The sequence below is a fragment of the Ornithorhynchus anatinus genome, chromosome 9 (assembly GCF_004115215.2).
Source record: "Ornithorhynchus anatinus isolate Pmale09 chromosome 9, mOrnAna1.pri.v4, whole genome shotgun sequence".
Lineage (NCBI taxonomy): Eukaryota > Metazoa > Chordata > Mammalia > Monotremata > Ornithorhynchidae > Ornithorhynchus > Ornithorhynchus anatinus.
In genome coordinates, this window is record NC_041736.1 from 23967357 (window position 1) to 23991177 (window position 23821).

General features: G+C 55.5%; 1 protein-coding gene across 1 annotated transcript; it reads right to left on the reverse strand.

Moving 5' to 3' along the window:
• Positions 1-7460: 7460 nt before the first annotated feature.
• On the reverse strand, positions 7461-12889 carry LOC103171039 (basic salivary proline-rich protein 3-like). Its single transcript, XM_007671308.3, has 4 exons — positions 12572-12889; positions 11873-11912; positions 11199-11259; positions 7461-9961 (listed from the first exon to the last, which is right to left on the reverse strand). The coding sequence occupies exons 1-4, from the start codon at positions 12740-12742 to the stop codon at positions 9241-9243; spliced, it is 993 nt and encodes a 330-aa protein (XP_007669498.2). The 5' UTR covers positions 12743-12889; the 3' UTR covers positions 7461-9240.
• Positions 12890-23821: the final 10932 nt, after the last annotated feature.

Here is a 23821-nt window from a genome sequence, read left to right on the forward strand (position 1 = left end):
CCGGGCCCAAGATTCTTCCCAGGGTGCACTGCGGCCATGGAACCCGTAACTCCCATCGCCTCATTCCAAGCCACTGAGGGGTCTGTCAACTGTCCACTGTTCTCTCGCAAGCGTTTGGTACAGTGCTCGGCACGCAGCAAGCCCTCAATAAATAGCGTCGACCAACACTGTATTAAAAACCATCCTTTTAATCAATGTTCCGGGGGACCGGAGATAACTTCCCAAGAGCCCCAGAGTCAAGACAAACCGCTTGAAAAAGTGGGAAGGGCCCACCGGGCCTCTGCCAACTTGGCCCTATTTTGCACTGTGAGGTGGACCGGCTATTCCTTTGGAAACCTCACGGACGCGTTTGTATTTCCTTGAAGACTTTTTCTTCCCTTTATCTTTCAAAAAACAGGTTGGAGCGGCAGAGGGGAGATTCCAAACTCTTCAGGGGCCAAACAAGACAGAAAGACCATCCTACGGTCCTCGGAAACTCAGTGTGCCCAGAGGCCCGGCGCCACCCCCCGAACCCTTCGTGTGCAAGGTCGAGCTCTTGAGGAGCCGAACGGCAGCACAGTCGGATGCACGCAGATGATGCTTATTATCTCTTTGTGGGGACCTCTTTTTTTAAAAAATACTTCTGAGGCATTTACTCTGTGACAGGAGCAGCGTGGCGCAGTGGAAAGAGCACGGGCTTTGGAGTCAGGGCTCATGAGTTCGAATCCCAGCTCTGCCACTTGTCAGCTGTGTGACTGTGGGCAAGTCACTTAACTTCTCTGTGCCTCAGTTCCCTCATCTGTAAAATGGGGATGAAGACTGTGAGCCCCACGTGGGACAACCTGATTCCCCTGTGTCTACCCCAGCGCTTAGAACAGTGCTCTGCACATAGTAAGCGCTTAACAAATACCAACATTTATTTATTTATTTTTTTAGTTTGCCTTGGGGGAGGTACAAGATAGTCCCCATCCCACATGGGGCTCACACTCTTAAGTCCCATCTTCCAGTCGAGGTAACCGAGGCACAGAAAAGTGAAGTGACTCCCCCAAGGTCACCCGGCAGACAAGTGGCGGAGCCAGGATTAGATCCCAAGTCCTCTGACACCCAGGCCCGTGCTCCATCCATCAGGTTGTGCCGCTTCTCTAATTTTCTTTCAATCTGAACATCTGCCAAGAACCATCAGTCAATCAATGACATTTATCGTTCGCTTGATTAATCGATCGATTCCAGCTCTCCCACGTACCCGTTGAGTGACCTTGGGCACTTCACTTCTCCGTGCCGCTCTGTTCCCTCATCTGCAAAATGGGGATTCAAAATCCAGTCTCCCTCCCAATGGGATTCCGAGCCGCACACGGGACCAGATTATCTTGTATTTACCTCGATACTTAGTAGAGCACTTGGCAATAGTGAGTGCTTAAGAATGTCACAATTTATTATTATAATTACTATAAATACTATTGAGTGCTTCCCGTGTGCGGAGAACTGTACTAGACCCTTGGGAGAGTACAACGTAACAGAGCTGGTAGACACGTACCCTGTTCACGGGGACCTTAAAGCCTACAGGGGGAGACAAATAAATGACAGATATGTCCATAAGTGCTGTGGAGCTGGAGGAGGAGTTACTATTAAGAATTTAAGGGGTTGAGATCCAAGTGCATAGGTGTCACCCGTCGCCGGGGTCAGGTTCTTTCGGAATTGGCGCGGAGAGAGAGAGAGAGAGAGAGAGAGAGAGAGAGAGAGAGAGAGGCTGGGGATGGAAAACCTGAGTTTTGTATAGAATTTTTCCGCGGGGCGGATTGAATTAATTATTTAGACGCGACAATCGGCCTCCCCTTTTGGGGGAAATATGGTGTTAAAGTTTCCCCTTGGGAGGAATTTGGTGTTAAAGCTTCCCTGATGGGAGGAATACACTAGTATGTTACTCGAGTGTGGGCGGTCACCGGGGCCCGCCCAGGAAGAGCTCGTTAATGGTTTACTCACAACGTGGTGAAGCGGCTAGTTCCCACCATGTGCGCACCCACTTGGGAGGGATCCACTTAAGCCTTCAATCTCCTTATGCGCCGAACCCATTTAGGCCTTAGACTGACTTATGCGTTACACTCACTCGTGCGTTACACTCGCTTGTACGCTACCCACTTAAGCACTAAACCCACATGTGCATTATACTCACTTATACATTGCCCGCTTATACACTAAGCTCACATATGCGTTACACTCATACATTACCCACTTATGCATTTAACCCAGTTATGCGTTACACTCATACATCACCCACTTATGCATTTAACCCAGTCATGTGTTACACTCACCCATCCCGCGACCCCTTTCTCTGTGCGTTGTTCCCGGTGGCAGAATGGCGTCTGGTGCTCGGGACAGGGTGAGACACGTGGGTGGAGTGTTGCTACCGCTGTGACCTTCCCAGAGAGACCTGAGCACCAGAGGCAACAGGTGTTTATTACCTTTGGTTTGGGTGGTCCCCACTTCCTTCCCGTTCAATCTCCGCCCCCTTCCGCTCCCTTCCCTTCCATACCTTATTGGGTGGGCACGGAGGTGAGGGACACCTATCTTCCCGTCCTGCCTCCTCTGGCCAGAGAGGTTACGTCACTGATGGCATTTTGACCTTTGGGTAGCCGGTGCCCAGGTCCACCTTGGCACGATAGGCCATGCAGAAGATAGAGGGGTGTTAGGGGAGATGAGGGCCCCGTCACACAAGGCTTCTTGGAGGGGATGAGATTAGCTTTGAGAGCAGGGAGAGTGGTGACCTGTCGTATATGAAGTGGAGGGAGAATTTCAAGTCAGGGGAAGGGCACGGTCAAGGAGTGAAAGGGACGAGACGGAGGGACAACGAGCGGGTTGGCATTGTGTGGTACAGTACGGTAAAACCCAGAGGCTTCTCAAGGTAGGAAATAGAAAAGGAGTTTATTACGATCTAGCGAGAAAGGGCGACTCACACACACACTGAGGGATTTCTCGGTGTCACGCGCTGTGGGGGAAGATACAGATTCTTTTATAGGTCCTAATCGCAACCTCCCCCAGCCCCCCCCCCCCCCCCAACCCACTCCTTCCAGATCATTGGCTGATCCTTCAACGGTACCATCTAGATGTGAAAATTCTACCCAGTGACAGTAGTGAAAGAATACAGGACATGGGGGGGTCATTGGGGTTATCTTATCGGGACTAGAAGCTCAACCATATATGCCATTTTGAGACTACGCAGATGGGGCCATATCCTATCCTCCCTCTTGGAACATCCTGGGACTGGTTTGTTTCACAGCCAAGTCAGGACCAGGTGTTGCTATACCCTATATTTAAGTTACAATGAGGGGTCTTCACCATATAACCCACTCACTCCCTCCTCTTATTTGTCCACTGAAGACCTCTCACACCATTTACGATGCATTTCTTCCACTATCTCATTCTCAAGTTCCGACCCATCTGGTTCAATTCTGTCCTCCTGTTCTACTGGGCTCCACCCCTGTCTCTTTAGGATCATCATTCCCGTTGACCCTCCTGCTTTAACTTCTAGCCGGACCATTTTAGAGAGAGAAACCCGGACCACTCTGGCTATTAACTGTATCGTGCAAGGGAGACAAACGGGTAACGGTATGACGCCGCAAATTGCCATCAGGAGATACCATGGGGGGGGGTCTCATCTCTTTCCTGCTTTACCCCCGACACTTTATTCATGTTTTGGCTCTGGGGAACTGTGTTTCCAATTCCCTGGATAATCACTGTTCTTAAATCCCTCACGTTTTCCCTATGGACTGCATTATTATGATCCCACCCCGGGTCCCGAAGGGGAAATTTCGGACTCCCCCGAGGCCCTCCTTGGGCTCACGGATGGGCATCCTCCCAAGCTTTCATAGCAGCTCTCCTTATCTGCCCTTGTTCCTCTCCCGTGAAAAGGATCCCTATGAGGGACATTGACTCTGGCCAGGTGTAGGTGTTAGGCCCGAGGAATTGATCAACTTGTTCTGCCAAACCCACAGGGTCCTCCAGTAAAGATTTCATTTCCTTCTTGAACCCTCTTACCTGTAGAGGTGCTTACGAACCCCAGCCCCCCTCCCCCCCTCCCCCCCGCCTCCGTGCTAGAGGAACCTCTCTTAGGGGGAAGGCTTCTACCTTAGTCTTGGAAGGGAAGGGAAAATTCTCCTGATCCTTAACCAGTTGTCTAAGTTCCCTCCTAAGAGTACCATGACAGGCGGAGGGATCGAAATTCATCAAATTGCCGTCCACTCCTCCGTCCGAGGACAGGAGAGGGGCGGAAGGAGGTGCCGGTCCCTCAGAAGCAGGAGGGAGTGGCGGTGGGGGAACGTAAAGTGGTGGTAGCGAAAGGAGGGGGTCCCAAGGACGGGGCTTGGGTTTTTCTGGTTCCCCTCTGGGCTCATCCCCCTGCTCTGCCGATACAAATTGACCCGACGCTGGCAACCGTAGGGCTGCATATTCACTCTCTTCCGGGTTGAATGGACTCTTTGAGTTAACATACAAATTGAATTTTTGGCATACCCAGTCCTCGGAGGATCCGTACTTTGGCCAGAATACGTTCCCTCCGAGTGAGATGCCGCCCCAGACAATACAATATCTTATCATTTTCTTCTTATCTTTCCCTTTATATTTTGGTAATTCATCCCAATCCTCCAATCTGCTCGCAAGAGGGCTATCCTTTGGGATACCCTGAGGGTTTTTCGCGTTAGCGACCTTAGACTGTTCTTTTCCCATGGTTCACGAGTTCTTGTCCTCAAAGGACTCACCCGATCTCACCGAATTCTCAGTTAAGGGAGCGGGAGCCTTACGGACTCAAACCGCTTAGGCCATCCCCTCAGTTAGGAACGGGAGCCTTAAGGACTCGAACCCCTTAGGCTGTCCCCTCCCACCATTTCCCTACCCCAGGTCACCCAGGGGCTCACCAGATCTCGCCCGGAAAATTCAGCACTCACTGGATCTTGCCTACCCGGGTTGTGCGCACAACTTACGTGACCTCAATTCACAGCTGGCAGTCTTCGCTAGCACCGTCGGAGCTCCTCTTGGTCTCGCTGCCTACTTCCTCCGAGTTCCTCTCTTCGAGATCTTTTTCCCAGCCAGAGCGGATCCCCACCACCAAGATCCAAGGACCACCGGAAAATCTCCGGTGGGTACCTGCCCGAGGACCTTGGTGGGAGCGATCCCTCCAAGCGAGGAAAGATCTCGGTGGAACCTCCAAAACTGCGTGGTACAGTACGATACATCTCAGAGGCTTCTCTAGGTAGGAAATAGAAAAGGAGTTTATTACGATCTCGTGAGAAAGGGCGACTCACACACGCACTGAGGGATTTCTCAGTGTCAGGGGGAGCGCGCCGTGGAGGGAAGATACAGATTCTTTTATAGGCCCTAATCGCACCCCCCCCCAACCCCGGCGCCCCCTAACCCACTCCTTCCAGATCATTGGCTGATCCTTCAGGGTACAATCTAGACGCGAAAATTCTACCCAGTGACAGTGAAAGGATACAGGATATAGGGGGGTCATTGGGGTTATCTTAGCGGGACCATAAGCTCAGCCATATATGTCATCTTGAGACTACGCAGATGGGGCCATATCCTATCCTCCCTCTTGGAACATCCTGGGACCCGTTTGTTTCACAGCCAAGTCAGGACCAGGTGTTGCTATACCCTACATTGAAGTTACGATGAGGGGTCTTCACCATATATCCCAATCAGCATTATTGGAGAGAAGTGTGTGGGCCAGAATGGAAGTCAACATCAATTCTAGACTATAGATTCTTTGCGGTTAAGGAATCGTGTCAGTCAACTCTTTGGGATTGTACTCTCCCAAATGTTTAGTATCCTGCTCTGCTACCGGGAAGCATTCAGTGATAGTAATAATAATGATAATACTCGCTAAGTGCTGGCAGTGTGCCAAGCCCTGAATTTAAGCACTGGGCTAGGTAGGAGATAACCAGATTGGACGCAGTCCCCGTCCCACAAGGGGCTCAGAGTCTAGATAGGAGGAAGTGGATCGTAGTCCCATTTTACAGATGAGGAAATTGAGGCCCAGGCAAAGTGCAGTGACTTGCCCAAGGTCATCCAGAAGACAAGTGGGGAAGCCAGGATTAGAAGCCAGGTCTGTGCTCTCCCGAGTGGGCCGCACTAGGGAGTCGCCAGCAATTTCCACTTTTCGTCTGTGAGTTTCTTGGGGTCGGGAATCACATCTACCAACTCGAAGCAATGGTTTAATCAATCAGTAGTATTTGCCGAGCACTCACCGTGTGTCCAGGGCCCCGTGCTCAACATTTGGGAGCGTACCACCCAAAAACCCACAAAAACCTTACAGGCTAGCCGGGGAGGCAGACAGTTGACATCTGTCTGCCGGGGAGGCAGACGGACAACTGAATGACAGATGGGAGAGAAATAGTAGAGTATAAGGATATTTACTTAGGTCCCGCGGGGCGGGGAGCGAGCGGCTCTCTAGGAGAGTGAACAAACATGTACTCAGCGTCGTTGCAAGGAAATACAAAAACACGCCCGTGAGGTTTCCAAAGGAATAGCCGGTCCACCTCGGTGCAAAATAGGGCCAAGTTGGCAGAGGCCCGACGGGCCCTTCCCACTCTTTCAAGGGCTTCGTCTTGACTCTGGGGCTCTTGGGAAGTCTATCTCCGGTCCCCGGGATCACTGATTAAAAAGATGGTTTTTAATTCAGTGGTGGTCGACGCTCTTTATTGAGGGCTGGCTGCGTGCCGAGCACTGTACCAAACACTAGCGAGAGCACAGTGGACAGTTGACAGACCCCGCACTGGCTTGGAATGAGGCGATGGGAGTTACGGGTTCCATGGCCGCAGTGCACCCTGGGAAGAATCTTGGGCCGGTTAACTTGGCTACGAGGCCGCAGCCCGGCAACCGTCCCTGACCAAGGATCCAAGAAAGAAGCCCTCCTCTCCCCGAGTCTCAACTGCCCGAGCCTGAGCTACCCCTCCGCGGCCAATGTGGGGGACACGGGGCCTGGGCCAGCCGGTGTCGGCTCGGGAAAACGGTTTTTTTTTTCCTCTCTCTGGTCCTCGTTAAGCGCTAAGTACCAGGCACTGTTTTAGGTGCCGGGGTAGGTGGGGAGTAATCAGGTCGGGCCCAGTCCCCATCCCACGGGGGACTCCCATTCTCAGTCCCCATTTGACAGAGGAGGGAACGGAGGCCCAGAGGAGTGAAGCGACCCGCCCAGCGTCGCCCCGTGACGAGCGGAGGAGTCAGGATTAGAACCCGCGTCCGGTCCACCGGGCCTTGCGGATTCTCGACTCCAGCTGAGGCCCCGGGGATCGGTCCGGGTCGCGCCTGACCATCCCCACAACTGTCCACGCCTGATTTCCACAGCATCACACTCCCGCTCACACGAGGAGGGAGACGGACAGACCCCACTCCCCGCAGAGTGCAGAAGCTCTCGGACCCGGCCGCCCGTGGGTCCCGAGTTCCGGCGCTTCCCCGCGACCCAGCCCGGGGACACGGAAGACACGGCCCTGTCCCAGAGAGGTGACTGCCTTTAATAGACAGTGACATTGAACGCTGCCAGACTCCGTCTTTCGGAGGGGACGGGCCGATTCCCCCGAGCCCGAGCCGCGTTCTGGTCCATCCGCAGTTCGGAGTCCTGCAGATTAGGGGTCCTCGACCCTATTCGGCCCAGGTCCCGTGAAGACGTCCTTCGGGGGATTCGGAGGTCGAGAGGGTTGAGACCCATGACTCAGCAGACTGGAGAAGCCCACCCGCGGGGCGCGAGACCCTCGGGGGAGAACGGCCCGGTGTTCGCCGGAGACGAGGAGGAGCTCGGCTTCGTCCCTTCCCCCGAGGCGTCTCTCGGCAGATCCGTGGGGCCCGGTTCCGTGGTCCGACGTTTGGAGATTGAGCCGATCCACGCCTGTACCCACCCGGGAACGTCCCCCGGTGTCATCCGTGTGTCCTGCTGGTCCAAGCCAGGCCCGGGTTCTAAGCTCTAAGGCCGGCAGTGCAGGCACCAGGGGTCCGCTGTGGTGTTGGCTGGCGTGCTTCTCCCCTCTCTGGGGTGCGGCTGGGGTCCCGGCGACGCCTGCAGCCCCGGGCAGGGGGAGGGATGAGTTGGCGGGGCGGGGGTTCGGATGACCCGGCCCCTCTCTCTCTGGACCCGGGGCCCCTGCGTCGTTTCTACCGGGTCCTTCCCGGTCCGAGGATTCCTGGGAACGTTGCCCAGCCATGGTTTTCGCTGGAAGGTTGGTGTTTGGGATGGGCTCGAAGGGCGTCTTCCCCCGAGCCCCATCGGAGGCACCGATCGGGGCGGGCCGGCCCTCTGCTCACACGGCCCGCTGCATGGGCGGCGCTGGGGACGCCGGTCAAGTCACGACTAGGTGACACACGTACGGGAGACCGGAGTGGAAAGCGGCGTGCCTCGGTCACGAGGCCGATCCCAGGGCCTCCGGGGAGTCCTCCGACAGGCCGCCTGGCTTAGCGGGTTTTCCTCGGGTCTCCCATGTTCCGGCGCTCCGGCTCACCTCCGGGGATGGACTGCGCCCTCGGGTCACGCTCCTGTACAGTCCTCCAGGGTTACAGGGGTTCGGTGGCGAGGCACGTGGAGGCGAGGAGGTTGGCGCGGCGGGGACCGGATGTCCGGGGCCGGAGAGAGCTGGGGGGGCCGGTGAGGGAGGTGGGGCCGGTGGGTGCCTGGCGCCGGCGTCTCTCCCGCCGTTCACCAGGGACGGGACGACCCCCTTCCCGTGCGGCGGGTGCCACTGGGCCATCCGTTCCTCCGCGGTCTTCTCTCTCCCGTCGGGGAGGCTCGGGGTGCGGCCTTCGTGGGGTCCGCCGGTGACGCCCCGCACCCCGTGGCCCCATACTCCGGCGGGCGGGGGCCCCGCGGAAAGGCTGGAGCTCTCTTGGCCGGGAGAACCGGCCCCTGCATCAGGCGAGGGGCCCACCCGCTCTCCCCTCTTGGGCCCGGAGCTCTTGCGGGTGTCCGGGTTGCGGCCTTCGGGGTGATTCCCCTCCGGGAAGATGGCGCCGGGTCCACCTTGCCCCCTCTCTGCCGGCAATCTGGGCGGGTGGCGGTGGTCTGCCCCGAGCGCTCCGCCGAGCCGAGAGGCCCCCGGGCTCCGCGGCCGTTGGGGACGAGGAATGAGGCCCGGCAGGGGTGAGGGATCTGGGGCGAGGTCTGGGGCTCGATCCACGACTCCTCCGGTGCCGGGTACACGACCCTGAGGACTCTCTCAGGTGAGTCCTCTGAGCTCCTCTGGCCAGAGAGCGGGCAGACTGGCTGCTGCACCTGCTGAACCTCCTTCACCTGAGCCAGTTGAGCCCCTTTGAGAAGGTCAGGTCCTGACCCCGGACCACTCGTCTGGGGAGGGTGACTTCTTGACCCCGGACCACTCGCCCGGGGACGGTGACTTCTTGACCCCTCATCGCTCGCCTGGGGAGGGTGACTTCTTGAGTCCGGAATGCTGGCCCGGGGAGGGTGACTTCTGGACCACAGACCGCTGGCCTGGGGAGGGTGACTCCATGACTCTGGACCGTTCGCCCGGAGAGGGTGACTTCTTGACCCCGGACTGCTGGCCCGGGGAGGGTGACTTCTTGACTCCGGAATGCTGGCCGGGGGGGGTGACTCCATGACTCTGGACCGCTCGCCCAGGGAGGGTGACTTTTTGACCCCGGACCGCAGGCCCAGGGAGGGGGACTTCTTGAGTCCGGACCGCCGGCCCGGGGAGGGTGAATCCATGACTCTGGACCGCTGGCCCGGGGAGGGTGACTTCTTGACCCCGGACCGCTCGCCCGGGGAGGGTGACTTCTCGGCTCCAGACCGCTCACCCGGAGAGGGTGACTTTCTGAGCCCCTGCATCCACGAAGGGACGTTTGGGGTCGAGTCGCCCTCTCCTTGCCGGTGAGGGGCGGTGAGTCCGTGGAGCGGAAAGTGCCGTCCTCCGTTGACCGGCCCCGGGCTATTTCGCTACGGCGCCGGCAGACGGTGCAGTCCGATTCCTCGGACGACGTGTCCGGGTTGTGCCTGTGAAAAAACGGCCACTCGTCACAACTGAAGGAAACAGAGTCCTGTCACTGAGGGCTTTCGGGCCCCGGGGCCTCAGTAACTGGCTCTCGGCCTCACTCTCCCTTCTCGAGGGATCCCCACCCACGATCCCCACCGCCTCGACCGGCAGGCCGAGCCGGGGGCCACGGCCGACGGGACGGGGACCGGGACTCGAACGACGTCGAGGTGGCCGGAGCCGCGAGCCCTAGGAACTCTCATCCGGATCTGAGCAGCGGAAGGATGGAGGCGATTGTCCGACGGAGAACGGCAGGAGGAGAGAATGTGGCAGAGCCGGGCATCGGACCGTCAGTGGTGGAAAGGCCCTTCCTCAGACACCTTTCGCGATAAGACCCACCCGTCTTTGCTTGAGCAGAGGACGGGAGCTCCGGGAGAAAGAGTCCAGGCCTGGGAACCGGGAGACCTGAATTCTAAATCCGGCTCGGACGACTGCTTTCTGCGTGACCTCAGGCAAGTCACATCTTCTCTGGGCCTCAGTTTGCTCATCTCTAAAAGTGGGGTCGACGACCTCATCTCCCTCTTCCTTAGACCGTTAGCACCGCGTGGAACGTGACCCTGTCCCATCTGATTCATCTGTATCTACTCCAGCACGATGCTTGGCACGCTGTGTGGGGTTAACAATAACTGTCATCCTTACGATTATGATGCTCGTCCCTGTCAAATGGGCATCAGGGCATTCCACCGGCTGATCCCTCTGGCCCGTTGGCCCTCTCAGTCCCGTCACCGTTTACATTTCTTCCCCTTCAGATGGTACGAACGGTTTCACCTCCTAAAATGGGGTCCCCGTTCCACCCCCGTGCAGCCTCTCTCCGTCGGGTCTATCTGCAGTCCCTCCACAGTCCCAGGGACGAGGAGCCGAGGGATCCCCTGGATCGGGAATGAGGCGGGAGCCCCAGACGTGACGTACTCTGATCCGGGCGACAGACTCCTCCCTCAGAGGAGTCCCGAGGCCTGGGCTTCTGTTGCTTCACAAGCGGGGCCCAGTTGTCACAACGCCTGTGCCCACCCACGAGGTCTGCCCCCGCATCCTATCATCCCCCAAAAGCCCCTTAGCAACCGTTATGTTAGTGCCCGCATTCTTCCCACCTCACTCCGCCCCGCCACTGTCCCCCTCTCCTCAGGCTCCGTCTTCCACCCTGGGTATTTTCAGAGCCTGGGCGAGGGCCCAGGGACCGGAAAAAAAGAATCAATGGGTCACCTTCTCAGGAGATGCAGAATTTCCTGGAGAATTTGGTCACATATCTCCAACATCCTCAGAACTAGAAACCAAGAGAACGAGTTATTTGGGGTTCCTGGAAAGGGAACCCACCCTTTCTCGCTACTGGGAGCCGGGATTTGTCCAGGGGCTCTGGCTCTCCACCCTCCGGGTCCCGCCAGGCCCACCCCTAGGGAAGATGGAACGACGGCCGCCCCCCCCCGAGAAAAGATGCCGCCTGCATCCTCCCTCCAACCGATGTCCTGAGATCATCAAGGCCCCACTAAAGCAGGGCTCTGTTTTGGGGCTCTGGGACTGAAAGGGAGCTCCGCAGACAAGAGGCCAAGTGGGAATCAGAACCCAGGTCCCGCCGACTCCGAGGCCCTCGCTCCGTCCGCTAGGCGATATTGCTTCCCATCTGCCTTTCTCGTCTTCATTTTTCTGTGCCTCGAGGTACCTCATCTATAAACTGGGGACCGAGACCGTGAGGGGCTAAGACACGGATCGTGTCCCAGTCGCTTAGCTTGTATCTACTCCGGTGCTTAGACTAGGATCTGCTGGGTAGCGTGTAAGAGACGCCATTAGAAAAACGACGAGGAGAGGAGACCCCGGAACTCCGGCCTTCGGAGGTGGGGACAGCGGCACGGATAACGGAAGAGGGAAGGCCGGGACGGTACCTTTTTCCGGCGCGTCCTCCGGCTGCGGATCGGGACGACGCTGACAAAGGAAAGGGGCGACGTGATTAGCAGGGGTTCGGGCCGGGCTCCCGTGGTTCCGCTAGGCCCGAAGCCCGAAGACCTTGACTCGCTCTCGTTCCCTTCTCCCCGCTCCCAACCCTGGCTGTCTCTGCCTTCTTTGCCCTCGAAGGAGATCTTCCCTTCACGAGAAGGGGGATCTTGGCCCTTGACTCCGTTCCATGAGATTTGAGGTGGGCCAGCGAGGAGGCTGAGAGTGGGAGCGGACTTGGACCGGAGGAGGATGAGCCTGTCTCCGGCACAGGCGACTCCCAAGGCCCGGTCCAAAGACCCCTGTGAGCTGCAGTGGCCCCGGGCAATCAATCAATCCACGGTACTTATTGAGCGCTTGCCGTTTTCAGAGCGCCGTACTTAGCGCTCGGCCGGGTACAATACAACCGGATGAGCGGGCACGGGCCCCGCCCATGACCAGCTTCCGGTTTAGAGGGATCGCAGCGGAGGACGGGACCGCGGTCCTCACTTGGGGCTCTGGACGCCCGCCACACGGTAGATTGAGGGTGGGCAGGCGAGGAGGAGAGACGGGGGATAGGAAGCAAGCAGACTGGGAAGCCTGCACTTCTCCAAAGCCTATGAGCCCTGGGTGTTTGGAGGCGGGGGTGGGTGTCACATCGGGGTCCTTACCTCATTATCGCTTATTTCTTCCATCGTCAACCATTTCAGGTGGCCCCAGTGGATCTCCCAGAGCAGCAACACGAGGAAGATGATGGTGAAAACCTCGTCCGGGAGAGGCCACTGAAGACCCCACAGAGTGGCGAGGACTGGGAAGAGGAGGGCTTCCAGGATGTCCCACATCGTGCGGACGTGGGCGTCCTTTCCTGGACCCGCCGTCCCCGTGTCCGGATCCTGGCGGGGCCACGCTACTTATGGAGCCGGAGACCGAGCCCCCAGAGCCGGGTCACAGAGACAGTTGTGACATAGAGGGAGGGCCCGACCTGGCCCTTGGGGGTGAGGGGGAAGGAGGGTGGGAGATGGGGGCAAGGGGACGGGGAGCGGGCAGAGCTTAGCAGGGGAGAGAGAAGGGGAGGTTTCAATGGGGGAAGGCGACTCTTGTGCCGGAGGGCCTGGTTCCAGAGAGGGGCCGGTTCTGGAGGGAGGAAGCGGTGGCAGGGGGTGGGGAAGGTGACTCCTTTGGTCAGGGCGGGTGGTTCCAGTGTGGGAGAGTGAGTGAGCCCTGAAGGGGGAGGCCGGGTCTGGTGGAGCGAGGGGGTGCTGACTCTCAGGGGAGATCGACAGACGGATGGCAGGTCGGAGAGTTCCCGTCTGGGAGGGAGATTCCTCGGTCGGTTGGGATGAGGAGCTGGGGCCTGATTCCAGTGATACCAGTTCTTACTGAGTACGGGTGTGGTCCTGAAGAGTGGGAAGAAGAGGGAAAATGGGGCCATTTGGAACGAGCAGTGGGCCCGGATGCCAGTTAATCTATGTGATAATGATAATAACGATCCCAGCTCTGACACTTGCCTGCTCTGTGATCTTGGGCAGTTCACTTCACTTCTCTGCGCCTCCTTTTTCTTCTCTGTAAAAGGGAATTTGAATATTTGTTCTCCATCCTCATTGGTCATCGTGACCAGGGCATGTGTCAGTTGGTCATTGTATTGTGCTCTCCCAAGCGCTTAGTATGTGCCTTGCACACAGTACGCGGTCAATAAATACAATTGAATGAATGAATTGACCCCATGTGTCTGTGTCTGTGTCCCTTCCCCCTCCAGTTATCACCCTATCTCCCTACTACCCTTCCTTTCCAAAATCCTAGAATGAGTCATCTACACTTACTACTTAGAATTCCTTAACTCCCACTCTCTCCCGGACCCCCTCCCATCTGGCTTCCGTCCCCTCCACCCTACCGAGACTGCTCTCTCTAAGGTGACCCGTGACCTCCTTCTTGCCAGATCCGATGGCTCCTACTCCATTCTGATCCTCCTTGACCTCTCAGCTTCCTTTGACACTGTCGACCATCCCCTCCTCCTCCACACCTTATCTCACCTTGGCTTCACCGACTCCGTCCTCTCCCGGTTCTCCTCTCACCTCTCTGGCCGGTCATTCTCGGTCTCCTTCGCAGGCGCCTCCTCCCCCTCCCAGCCTTTAGCTGTTGGAGTTCCTCAAGGGTCAGTTCTTGGCTCTCTTCTGTTCTCCATTTACACTCACTCCCTCGGTGAACTCATTCGCTCTCACGGCTTCGACTACCATCTCTTCACAGATGTCACGCAGATTTACATCTCTGCCCGGTCCTCTCCCCCTCCCTTCAGGCTCGCATCTCCTCCCGCCTCCGGGACGTCTCCACCTGGATGTCTGCCCGCCACCTAAAACTCAACATGTGCAAAACTGAGCTCCTCATCTTCCCTCCCAAGCCCGGTCCTCTCCCAGACTTCCCTATCACCGTGGACGGTACGACCATCCTTCCCGTCTCTCGGGCCCGCGACCTCGGTGTCATCTTTGACTCGTCTCTCTCGTTCACCCCACACACCAGATCCGTTACTGTGACCTGCCGGTCTCACCTTTACAATATCGCCAAGATCCGCCCTTTCCTCTCCACCCAAACGGCTACCTTACTGCTACGGGCTCTCGTTATATCCCGGCTACGCTACTGTGTCGGCCTTCTCTCTGACCTCCCTTCCTCCTCTCTCGCCCCGCTCCGGTCTATTCTTCACTCCGCTGCCCGGCTCATCTTCCTGCAGAAACGATCTGGGCATGTCACTCCCCTTCTTAAACAACTCCAGTGGTTGCCTATCGACCTCCGCTCCAAACAAAAGCTCCTCAGTCTAGGCTACGAGGCTCTCCATCACCTTGCTCCTTCCTACCTCTCCTCCCTTCCCTCTTTCTACTGCCCACCCCGCACGCTCCACTCCTCTGCCGCCCGGCTCCTCACTGTCCCTCGGTCTCGCCTATCCCGCCGTCGACCCCTGGCCACGTCCTCCCGCGGTCCTGGAACGCCCTCCCTCCTCACCTCCGCCAATCTAATTCTCTTCCCCTCTTCAAATCCCTACTTAAAGCTCATCTCCTCCAAGAGGCCTTCCCAGACTGAGCTCCCCCCCTTTTCCCTCTTCTCCCTCTACACCCCCCTTCATTCTCCACAGCTAAACCCTCTTCTCCCCCCTTTCCCTCTCCTGTCCCACCCCCTCAGCACTGTACTCGTCCGCTCAACTGTATATATCTTTATCACCCTATTTATTTTGTTCATTTTGTTTAATGAGATGTACATCACCCTGATTCTATTTAGTTGCCATTGTTTTTATGAGATGTTCTTCCCCTTGACTCTATTTATTGCCACTGTTCTTGTCTGCCCGTCTCCCCCGATTAGACCGTAAGCCCGTCAAAGGGCAGGGACTGTCTCTATCTGTTGCCGACTTGTACATTCCAAGCGCTTAGTACAGTGCTCTGCACATAGTAAGTGCTCAATAAATACTGTTGAATGAATGAATGTGTCTGACTCATTCACAGTCCTCCCTCCTACCTCCCCTCTTTACTCTCCTACTCCAACCCAGCCTGCACACTTTGCTCCTCTAATCCCTACCCTCTCACTCTGACTCGATCTCGTCTATCTCGCTGCCGACCCCTCGCCCGTGTCCTCCCTCTGGTCTGGAACGCCCTCCCTCCTCAATTTTGACAGACCATTATGATTACTCTCCACACTTTCAAAGCCTTATTGAAGGCGCATCTCCTCCAAGAGGCCTTCCTTGCCCCTCTTTTACTTTCCTTCCACTCCCTTCTGCATTGCCTTGACTTGCTCCTTTTACTCATCACCCTACACCTCCCTGGGCCCCTGCACCTAAGATGTTATTTCTATATGTGTCATTTATTTATATTAATATCAGTCTCCCCCTTTAGACTGTAAGGTTGATTTCGACAGGGAATGTGTACCCTTTTTATATTGTACTCTCCCGAGGGCTTAGTACAGTGCTTTGCACCCAAGTGCTCAATAAATACCATTAAATGAATAAGTGAATGACCTGCAAATCTTATTACTACTCCAGGATTTACTAGTAGCGCATAGGCGGTGAGTCCCATGGGGGACAGGGACAGACAAGGAGCATTATCTAGAGCACAGTCCTGGGAGTCAGAAGGACCTGCCTTCTAATCCCAGCTCCACCACTTGTCTGCTGCGTGACCTTGGGCAAGTCGCTTCACTTTTCTGTGCCTCAGTTTCCTCGACTGTAAAGTGGGGATCGAATATCTTCTCCCTCTCTTACTTGAACTGTGAGCCCTAGGTAAAACTGGGACTGCGTCCAAACCGATTAACTTGTAGCTGCGTCGGTGCTTAGAACATTGCTTGACACATCATAAGCGCCTAACAAATATAATGATTATTAATTATAATAATCATTATTATTATACTGGATACAGAAACGTCCGCAATGGCGCTCAGAGACTAAGGGTGTCAGAAAACATATATTTAAGGTCAGTTTTATAGATGAGGGAAGTGAGGCACAGAGAAATAAAGTGACTTGCCCGTGGTAACTCAGCAGGCCCGGTCCCATGCTCCGTCCACTAAACCACACTGCTTCTTCTGGTGGTGTCCAGGACCACCCCCCAAAACTCCATTCTTCCCACGTTACATGAGTCTCGTGACTGCAAGTGGGAGAAGAAAGGGGAATCCGGAAGGGAAACAACAGATAGCCCCAGAGGCCTATGATAATGATAATGGCATCTGTTAAGCGCTGACTAAGTGCCAGGCACTGTACTGAGTGCTGGGGAGGATACAAGCAAATCCGGTTGGACACAGTCTCCTGACCCACATGGGGCACACGGTTTCAAATCCCCATTTCACAGATGAGGTCACTGAGGCACAGAGAAGTGAAGTGACTTGCCCAAGGTCACACAACAGACACGTGGCAGAGGCAGGATCAGAACGCATAACCTTCTGACTCCCAGGCCTGTGCTCTACCCACTATACCATGGCACCATAGCCGGAGGGCAGAATCGGGGCAAAGGAGAAGGCTCTTTTTGGTTGCCCATTCACCAGTTTTGGACTCTTCTAGTCTAGGAGGAATAATAATAATAATAATGATGATGATGGCATTTGTTAAGCGCTTACTATGTGCAAAGCACTGTTCTAAGCATTGGGAAAGATGCAAGTGATCAGGTTGTCCCACGTGGAGATCACAGTCTTAATCCCCATTTTACAGACCGGGTAATTGAAGCACAGAGAAGTTAAGTGACTTGCCCAAAGTCAAACAGCTGACAAGTGGCTGATCTGGGATTTGAACCCATGACCTCTGACTTCCAAGCCCGTGCTCTTTCCACTGAGCGACGCCGCTTCTCTAATAGGCCAGGGAGGAAGAGGGTGGGAGGTGGCTCAGGGCCTTTTATTCCTTCCTTCCTCAGGGTACACTGTGCTCTCCCAGGTGCTTAATACAGCGCTCGGCACCCAGTGAGCGCTCAACAAATACAGTTGACTGAGGGTCTGACTGGCCTGGCAGGGCTCGTAGGCTGGAGAAGTAGAGTTCTTGGGCACAGCAGGAAAGGGCGGGACCCGCTCGTTCCCAGGAACCACAAACAACCCATTTTCTTGGTTTTCTAGTTTGGAGGCTGTTCCAAAAATACACCAAGAATCTCGAGAAAATTCTGGGTCTCTTGAAAAGGTGATCGGGTCTTTCTCCTTTCTCCCTCCCTGGGTCCCCCCAGACTCTGAGTAGTGGAAAGAGCACGGGCTTGGGAATCAGAGGACATGGGTTCTTATTCCAGTTCCGCTACTTGTATGCTGTGTGACCTTGGGCAAGCCACTTAACTTCTCTGTGCCTCAGTTCCCTCATCGGTAAAATAGCCCACATGGGACAGCCTGATTACCTTGTATCTACTCCAGCTCTTAGAACAAGGCCTGGCACATCGTAAGTGCCTAACAAATATCATAATAATTATCATTATTAAGAAACTATTTCACAGAAGGATCCATTGTGTGCGTGCGCCTACCTGGCTCGAGGCATCATTTTTTTATGGCCTTCGTTAAGGGCTTATTATGTGTCAAGCACTGTACTAAGCCCCGGCTTAGCTGCAAGGTAATCCGATTGGACACAGTCCATGTCCCACATGGGGCTCGCAGTCTTAATTTCCATGTCAGAGATGAGGTAACTGAGGCCTAGACCAGTTCAGTGACTCGTCCGAGGTCACACGGCGGAAAAGTGGCGGAGCGGGGATTAGGACCCGGGTCCTTCGGACTACCGGGCCTGCGCTCTTTAATCCACCGGGCCACGCCGCTTCTCTCAGTGGCACTGCGGGGGCGCTGACTGGATGTGGGGCAGCCATCGGAGGTGGGCATACCTGCGGTGTCAGCTGGCACGACGGGCGAGCCAACCGAAGCCCAGGGCATGGGACTCCCACAGAGCGGGCAATTCGTCCCTCAGCTCTGCAGAGGTCGGGATCAGGCTCATTTATTGTTAATCATCTGGGGGAATCCCTCAGTTCTTTGGGAAGCCAAGCTTGTTGTGAGCAGGGAGTGTGTCTGTTTATTGTTGTACTGTATTCTCCTAAGCACGTAGGACACTTCTCCACACATAGAAAACGCCCAATAAATACTATGGAATGAACGACTGGGACTGTTAGCTGACTTCCGTTTGACCCAGTGAAGAGGGGCTTCACGTTCACACCGATCTGATAGGAATAATAATACCGATCATAATAATAATAGCACTAATGATAAGGGCTAAACCCACACAGCATGCCATGCATTGTACTGGAGTTCATAATAATAATAATGTTAACATTTGTTAAGCGCCCACTATGTGCCGAGCACTGTTCTAAGCACTGGGGTAGATGCAGGGTAATCGGGTTATTCCATGTGAGGCTCACAGTCTTAATCCCCATTTTACAGATGAGGTGACTGAGGCACCGAGAAGTTAAGTGACTTGCCCAAAGTCACACAGCCGACAGGTGGCGGAGCTAGGATTTGAACCCACGACCCCTGACTCCTAAGCCCATGCTCTTTCCACTGAGCCGAGCTGCTTCTCAATGATACGAGATCATTCATTCATTAAACCGTAGTTACTGAGCACCTATTGTGTGCCGAGCACTTTACTAAGGGTTGGGAGAGTAGAAAATGGCAATAAACAGACGTTCCTTGCCCACCATGCCCTTACAGCCTAGAGGACAAGCAATCAGATCAGACACAGTCACCGCCCCACATGGAGCTCACAGTCTGAGAGAGGAAAAACACATCATAGGTCAGATACGAGGAGGGAGCGAGGGTGTTCCAGGCCGGAGATAAGGGTGGGTGAGAGGTTGGTGGCGAGATAGAAGAGATGGAGGTACAGTGAGAAGATCTGCATCAGAGGAGCAAAGTGTGAGGGCTGGGTCGTCGTAGGAGAGTGGTGAGGTGCAATAGGAGGGGGCGAGGTGATTGAGTGCTTTCAAGCCAATAGGGAGGAGTTTTTGTTCGATGTGGAGATGGATGAACAACCACCGGAGTCACTTGAGGAGTGGGGAAACGTGGTCTGAACCTATCTGTGGGAAAATGATCCGGGCAGCAGAGTGAAGTATGAACTGGAGTGCGGTGAGACGGGGGGCGGGAAGCTCAACGAAGAGATGAGGCGGGATAGGGTAAGTGCTTGGATTAACGTAGTAGCAGTTTGGATGGAGAGGAAGGGGCGGATTTGAGCGATATCGTGAAGGTGGAACCGACAGGATTTAGCGATGGTCGAATACGTGGGTTGGATGAAAGGGAAGAGTCAGAGAGTCGAGTGAAAGCTGGGTAAAACCCTGGGCCGGATTCTGTCCTTCATCTCGTCTCGTTGGCCCAGGCCACGATTCCAACGCCGATCCCATCCAACCCTCCCCACCCCAACTCTGAAGTACTTCAGCCCAGACCGCCCTTTCTGAGGGTCAGTGCCAGGGCCGCGGTCGAAGAGACTGGGAAAGGGGAATGGGAGCCGGGTAGGGCCCGACCGTCCCCTCGCGACCCAAGCCTGACTTCCACGACCCCGCGCTCCCCATCCTGGTTCCCCTCCCCTACACGGGGGGAGACGAACGCCATCGCGACCTCCCCGGGAGCACCCAGACTTGGCTACGTCTGGGGACTGAGTTCCAGAGCACCTCAGGACCCAGTCCCAGGGAAGGCGAGGGCAGTCAGAACACACGGCTCTCCTACAGGAAGATGAGTTTATTTTAACAGAGATCAGGAGAGCGAACGAAATTAGAAACTGTGGTGTTGGGAGACCGGGACGATTGGCCCATGCGCCAGAAAGACTCCCTTGAATCTTCATCTTCGTGCGGGGTTTACGGGGCCCCAGGCCCACGTGGACCGTGACCCGGGAATCCTTTCCGAGGGCGGCGGCTCACGGGTCGGCGGGTCGGGGAGGATGGTTCGGTATTCCCCCGTGACGCTGAGCTCGGCTTGCCTGGCTCTGCTACGGCGGCTGTCGTCCGCGCCCTGGGGCTGATGCCCGCCTGCTGGCCTTAGGAGCCAAACCACGTCTTCACCCGTTCAGAAGACGTGACTCTGGGCGACGGCTTTTGGCCCCTTCTGGTGCTTACTGGCCCTGAGGTGGAAACTCCAGGGCCACGAGCCATGGTGGGAGCTGGTCCCCTTCCTGCCAAGGCAGAGACAGAGGACCTGCTGTCCCTTTGGCCGCGGTCCCTCACCCCTCTCCGGATGCCCCTCTCCCCTCTCTGGATGTTCACAGGGCCCCTCAAGCTAAATGCAGTCTTGGGAGGGTAGATCGAAGGCTTTGAGTGGCGGGAGCCCAGGAGACCGGGCCCCTCTCTCTCCTGCCCTGGGACTGGGGCAGCAGGATTCTGAGGCCCGTCGCTGTCTCCGACTCCGTGAGAATGGTCACCTGCCCTGCTGTCCGTTGAAAACACCTGGCGTTGGGCGACGGGGGAGAGTTTCGGTTCTTCGGATGTCTCCCCCTTCCCCCGATGTAGCACGCTACATTCTGAACGGTCTGCGTCCGGGCCTGGATGGTCCTCTGGTCTCAGTCCCGTCTGGACAGGTCCCGATGGAGACACGACCCTGTCGGCAGCTGGATCGTAGTGCGTGTCACGCGTGTCACACCCACAGATGACATCCACGTGTTTCTGCTGCGTGACCGATTCCAGGCTCTTCTTCATCGAAGCCTCGGGCAGGTCTGAGGGTTCCACCGGGAGTGGTTGGTCCTCCCGCAGCCTGGGGCTCGAGCTCGGCATCGGAGAAGCGATCCTCTGGCCTGGCTGGCCCAAGGTCACGGGGCAGACAGGTGGCGGAGCCAGGATTAAAACGCTGGTCCTTCAGACTCCCAGGCCCAGGCTCTTTCCACCAGGCCACACTGCTCCAACGTTACAGAGCAGGAGTTTCTACTTCTGCAAATATAGAGTAGCAACTAGTGATGAAGGAAAAGATCCTTTAAGTACATTTTCGTTAACGAGTACCCGTGGTCTGTTGTGCTTCGTGGGTTAATCAGGATGGAGGGAATGAGAAGCAGAAGGAGCAGAACCTGCATCATGAAACACATTGCTTGCAGTAAATGGAATATTATATGTTTTGATTTGTCCACTAGGCTATACTGCTTTTTAGTCAGGAACCTTTTATCTAGACTGTAAGCTCGTTGTGAGCAGGGGAATGCGTCTATTAGATTCTCGTACTCTCCCCGACACCTAATACAGTCCTCGTTTTACAGTGAGGGCTCAATAAATTCGACTGATTAATTGATTATCTGTGAGAACTGAATGATTCCATTCACTAATTCTACCACAGATAAACCTCCAGATGATAAAAATATTGATTTATGGTGTCTCCTTGTACTTTCAATTTCATTTTATCTTTTATCTTCTTCAAAAATTTCCAAGGTCAGCTTACTTCTATGTGATGCACATCCTGGTGAAGGATGCTAATCTTTAGCCGGACGAACGAGCCAATCGGTGGTATTTATTGAACGCTGACTGTATGCAGGGCACGGTATTAAACTCTCGGGAGAGTACGCTATGACAGAATTGGTAGACACATTCCCTGCCCACGGGGAGCTCGCAGCCTCGACGGGGAAGAAAATATAAATGAATACATTCCGGATGAGTACGTACGTGCCGAGGGTGAGGTGAATAAACGGTACTGAGCCAAGCGCCTAGGCGACGCAGGAGGGAGAGGGAGTAGAGGAAAAGTTACTGAGCACTTACTGGGTGCAGAGCACTGCACTAAGTGCTTGGGAGAGTACAATATAACAATGAACATACATATTCCCTGACCAAAATGAGCTTACAGAGGGGGATACTGACACTGATGTAGATTAATTAATAAATAAATGACACAGATGTAAGTAACTGCTATGGGACTGGGAGCAAGGGATGAATAAAAAGAGAAAGTCAAGGCAACTCGGAAAGGAGTGGAAGAAAAGTAAAAGGGAGCTTAGGGAAGGCCTCTTGGAGGAGATGTGCCTTCAATAAGGTTTTGAAAGTGTGGAGAGTAATCTTCCGTCAGATTTGAGGAAGGAGGACATCCCAGATCAGAGGGAGGACACGGGCGAGGGATCGGTAGCGAGAAAGACGAGATCGAGTCAGAGTGAGAAGTTTGGCATTAGAGGAGTCAAGTGTGCAGGCTGGGTTGGAGTAGGAGAGTAAAGAGAGGAGGTAGGAGAGGGGATGGTGAATGAGTCAGACACAGACACATGGAGTCAATTCATTCATTGAGTTGTATTTATTGAGCGCTTACTGTGTGCAAGGCACGTACTAAGCGCTTGGGAGAACACAATACAATGACTGACAGACACATTCCCTGGTCACGACGACCAATGGGGATGGAGAACAAATATTCAAATTCCCTTTTACAGAGAAGAAAAAGGAGGCACAGAGAAGTGAAGTGACCTGCCCAAGATCACAGACCAGGCAAGTGTCAGAGCTGGGATCGTTATTATTATTATCACATAGGTTAACTGGCATCCGGGCCCATTGCTCGTTCCAAATGGCCCCATTTTCCCTCTTCTTCCCACTCTTCAGGACCACACCCGTACTCAGTAAGAACTGGTATCACTGGAATCCGGGCCCAGCTCCTCATCCCAACCGACCGAGGAATCTCCTTCCCAGACGGGAACTCTCCGACCTGCCATCCATCTGTCGATCTCCCCTGAGAGTCAGCACCCCCTCCCTCCACCAGACCCGGCCTCCCCCTTCAGGGCTCACTCACTCTCCCGCACTGGAACCACCCACCCTGACCAAAGGAGTCACCTTCCCCACCCCCTGCCGCCGCTTCCTCCCTCCAGAACCGGCCCCTCCCTGGAACCAGGCCCTCCGGCGCAAGAGTCGCCTTCCCCCACTGAAACCTCCCCTTCTCTCTCCCCTGCTAAGCTCTGCCTGCTCCCCGTCCCCTTGCCCCATCTCCCACCCTCCTTCCCCCTCACCCCCAAGGGCCAGGACGGGCCCTCCCTCTATGTCACAACTGTCTCTGTGACCCGGCTCTGGGGACTCGGTCTCCGGTTCCATAAGTAGCGTGGCCCCGCCAGGATCCGGACACGGGGACGGCGGGTCCAGGAAAGGATGCCCACGTCCGCATGCTGTGGGACATCCTGGAAGCCCTCCTCTTCCCAGTCCTCACCACTCTGTGGGGCCGTCAGTGGCCTCTCCCAGATGAGGTATTCACCATCATCTTCCTCGTGTTCCTGCTCTGGGAGATCCACTGGGGCCACCTGAAATGGTTGACGATGGAAGAAACAAGCCATAATGTGGTAAGGACCCCGATGGGAAACCACCCGTGCCTCCAAACACCCAGGGCTCGTAGGGCCTTGGAGAAGTGCAGGCTTCCCAGTCTGCTTTCTTCCTATCTCCCATCTCTTCTCCTCGCCTGTCCACCCTCAATGCCCGGGCATTGGTTGTATTGTACTCGGCCGAGCGCTAGGTATGGCGCTCTGAAAACGGTAAACGCACAATAAATACCGTGGATTGATTGCCCGGGGCCACTGCAGCTCACAGGGGTCCTTGGGC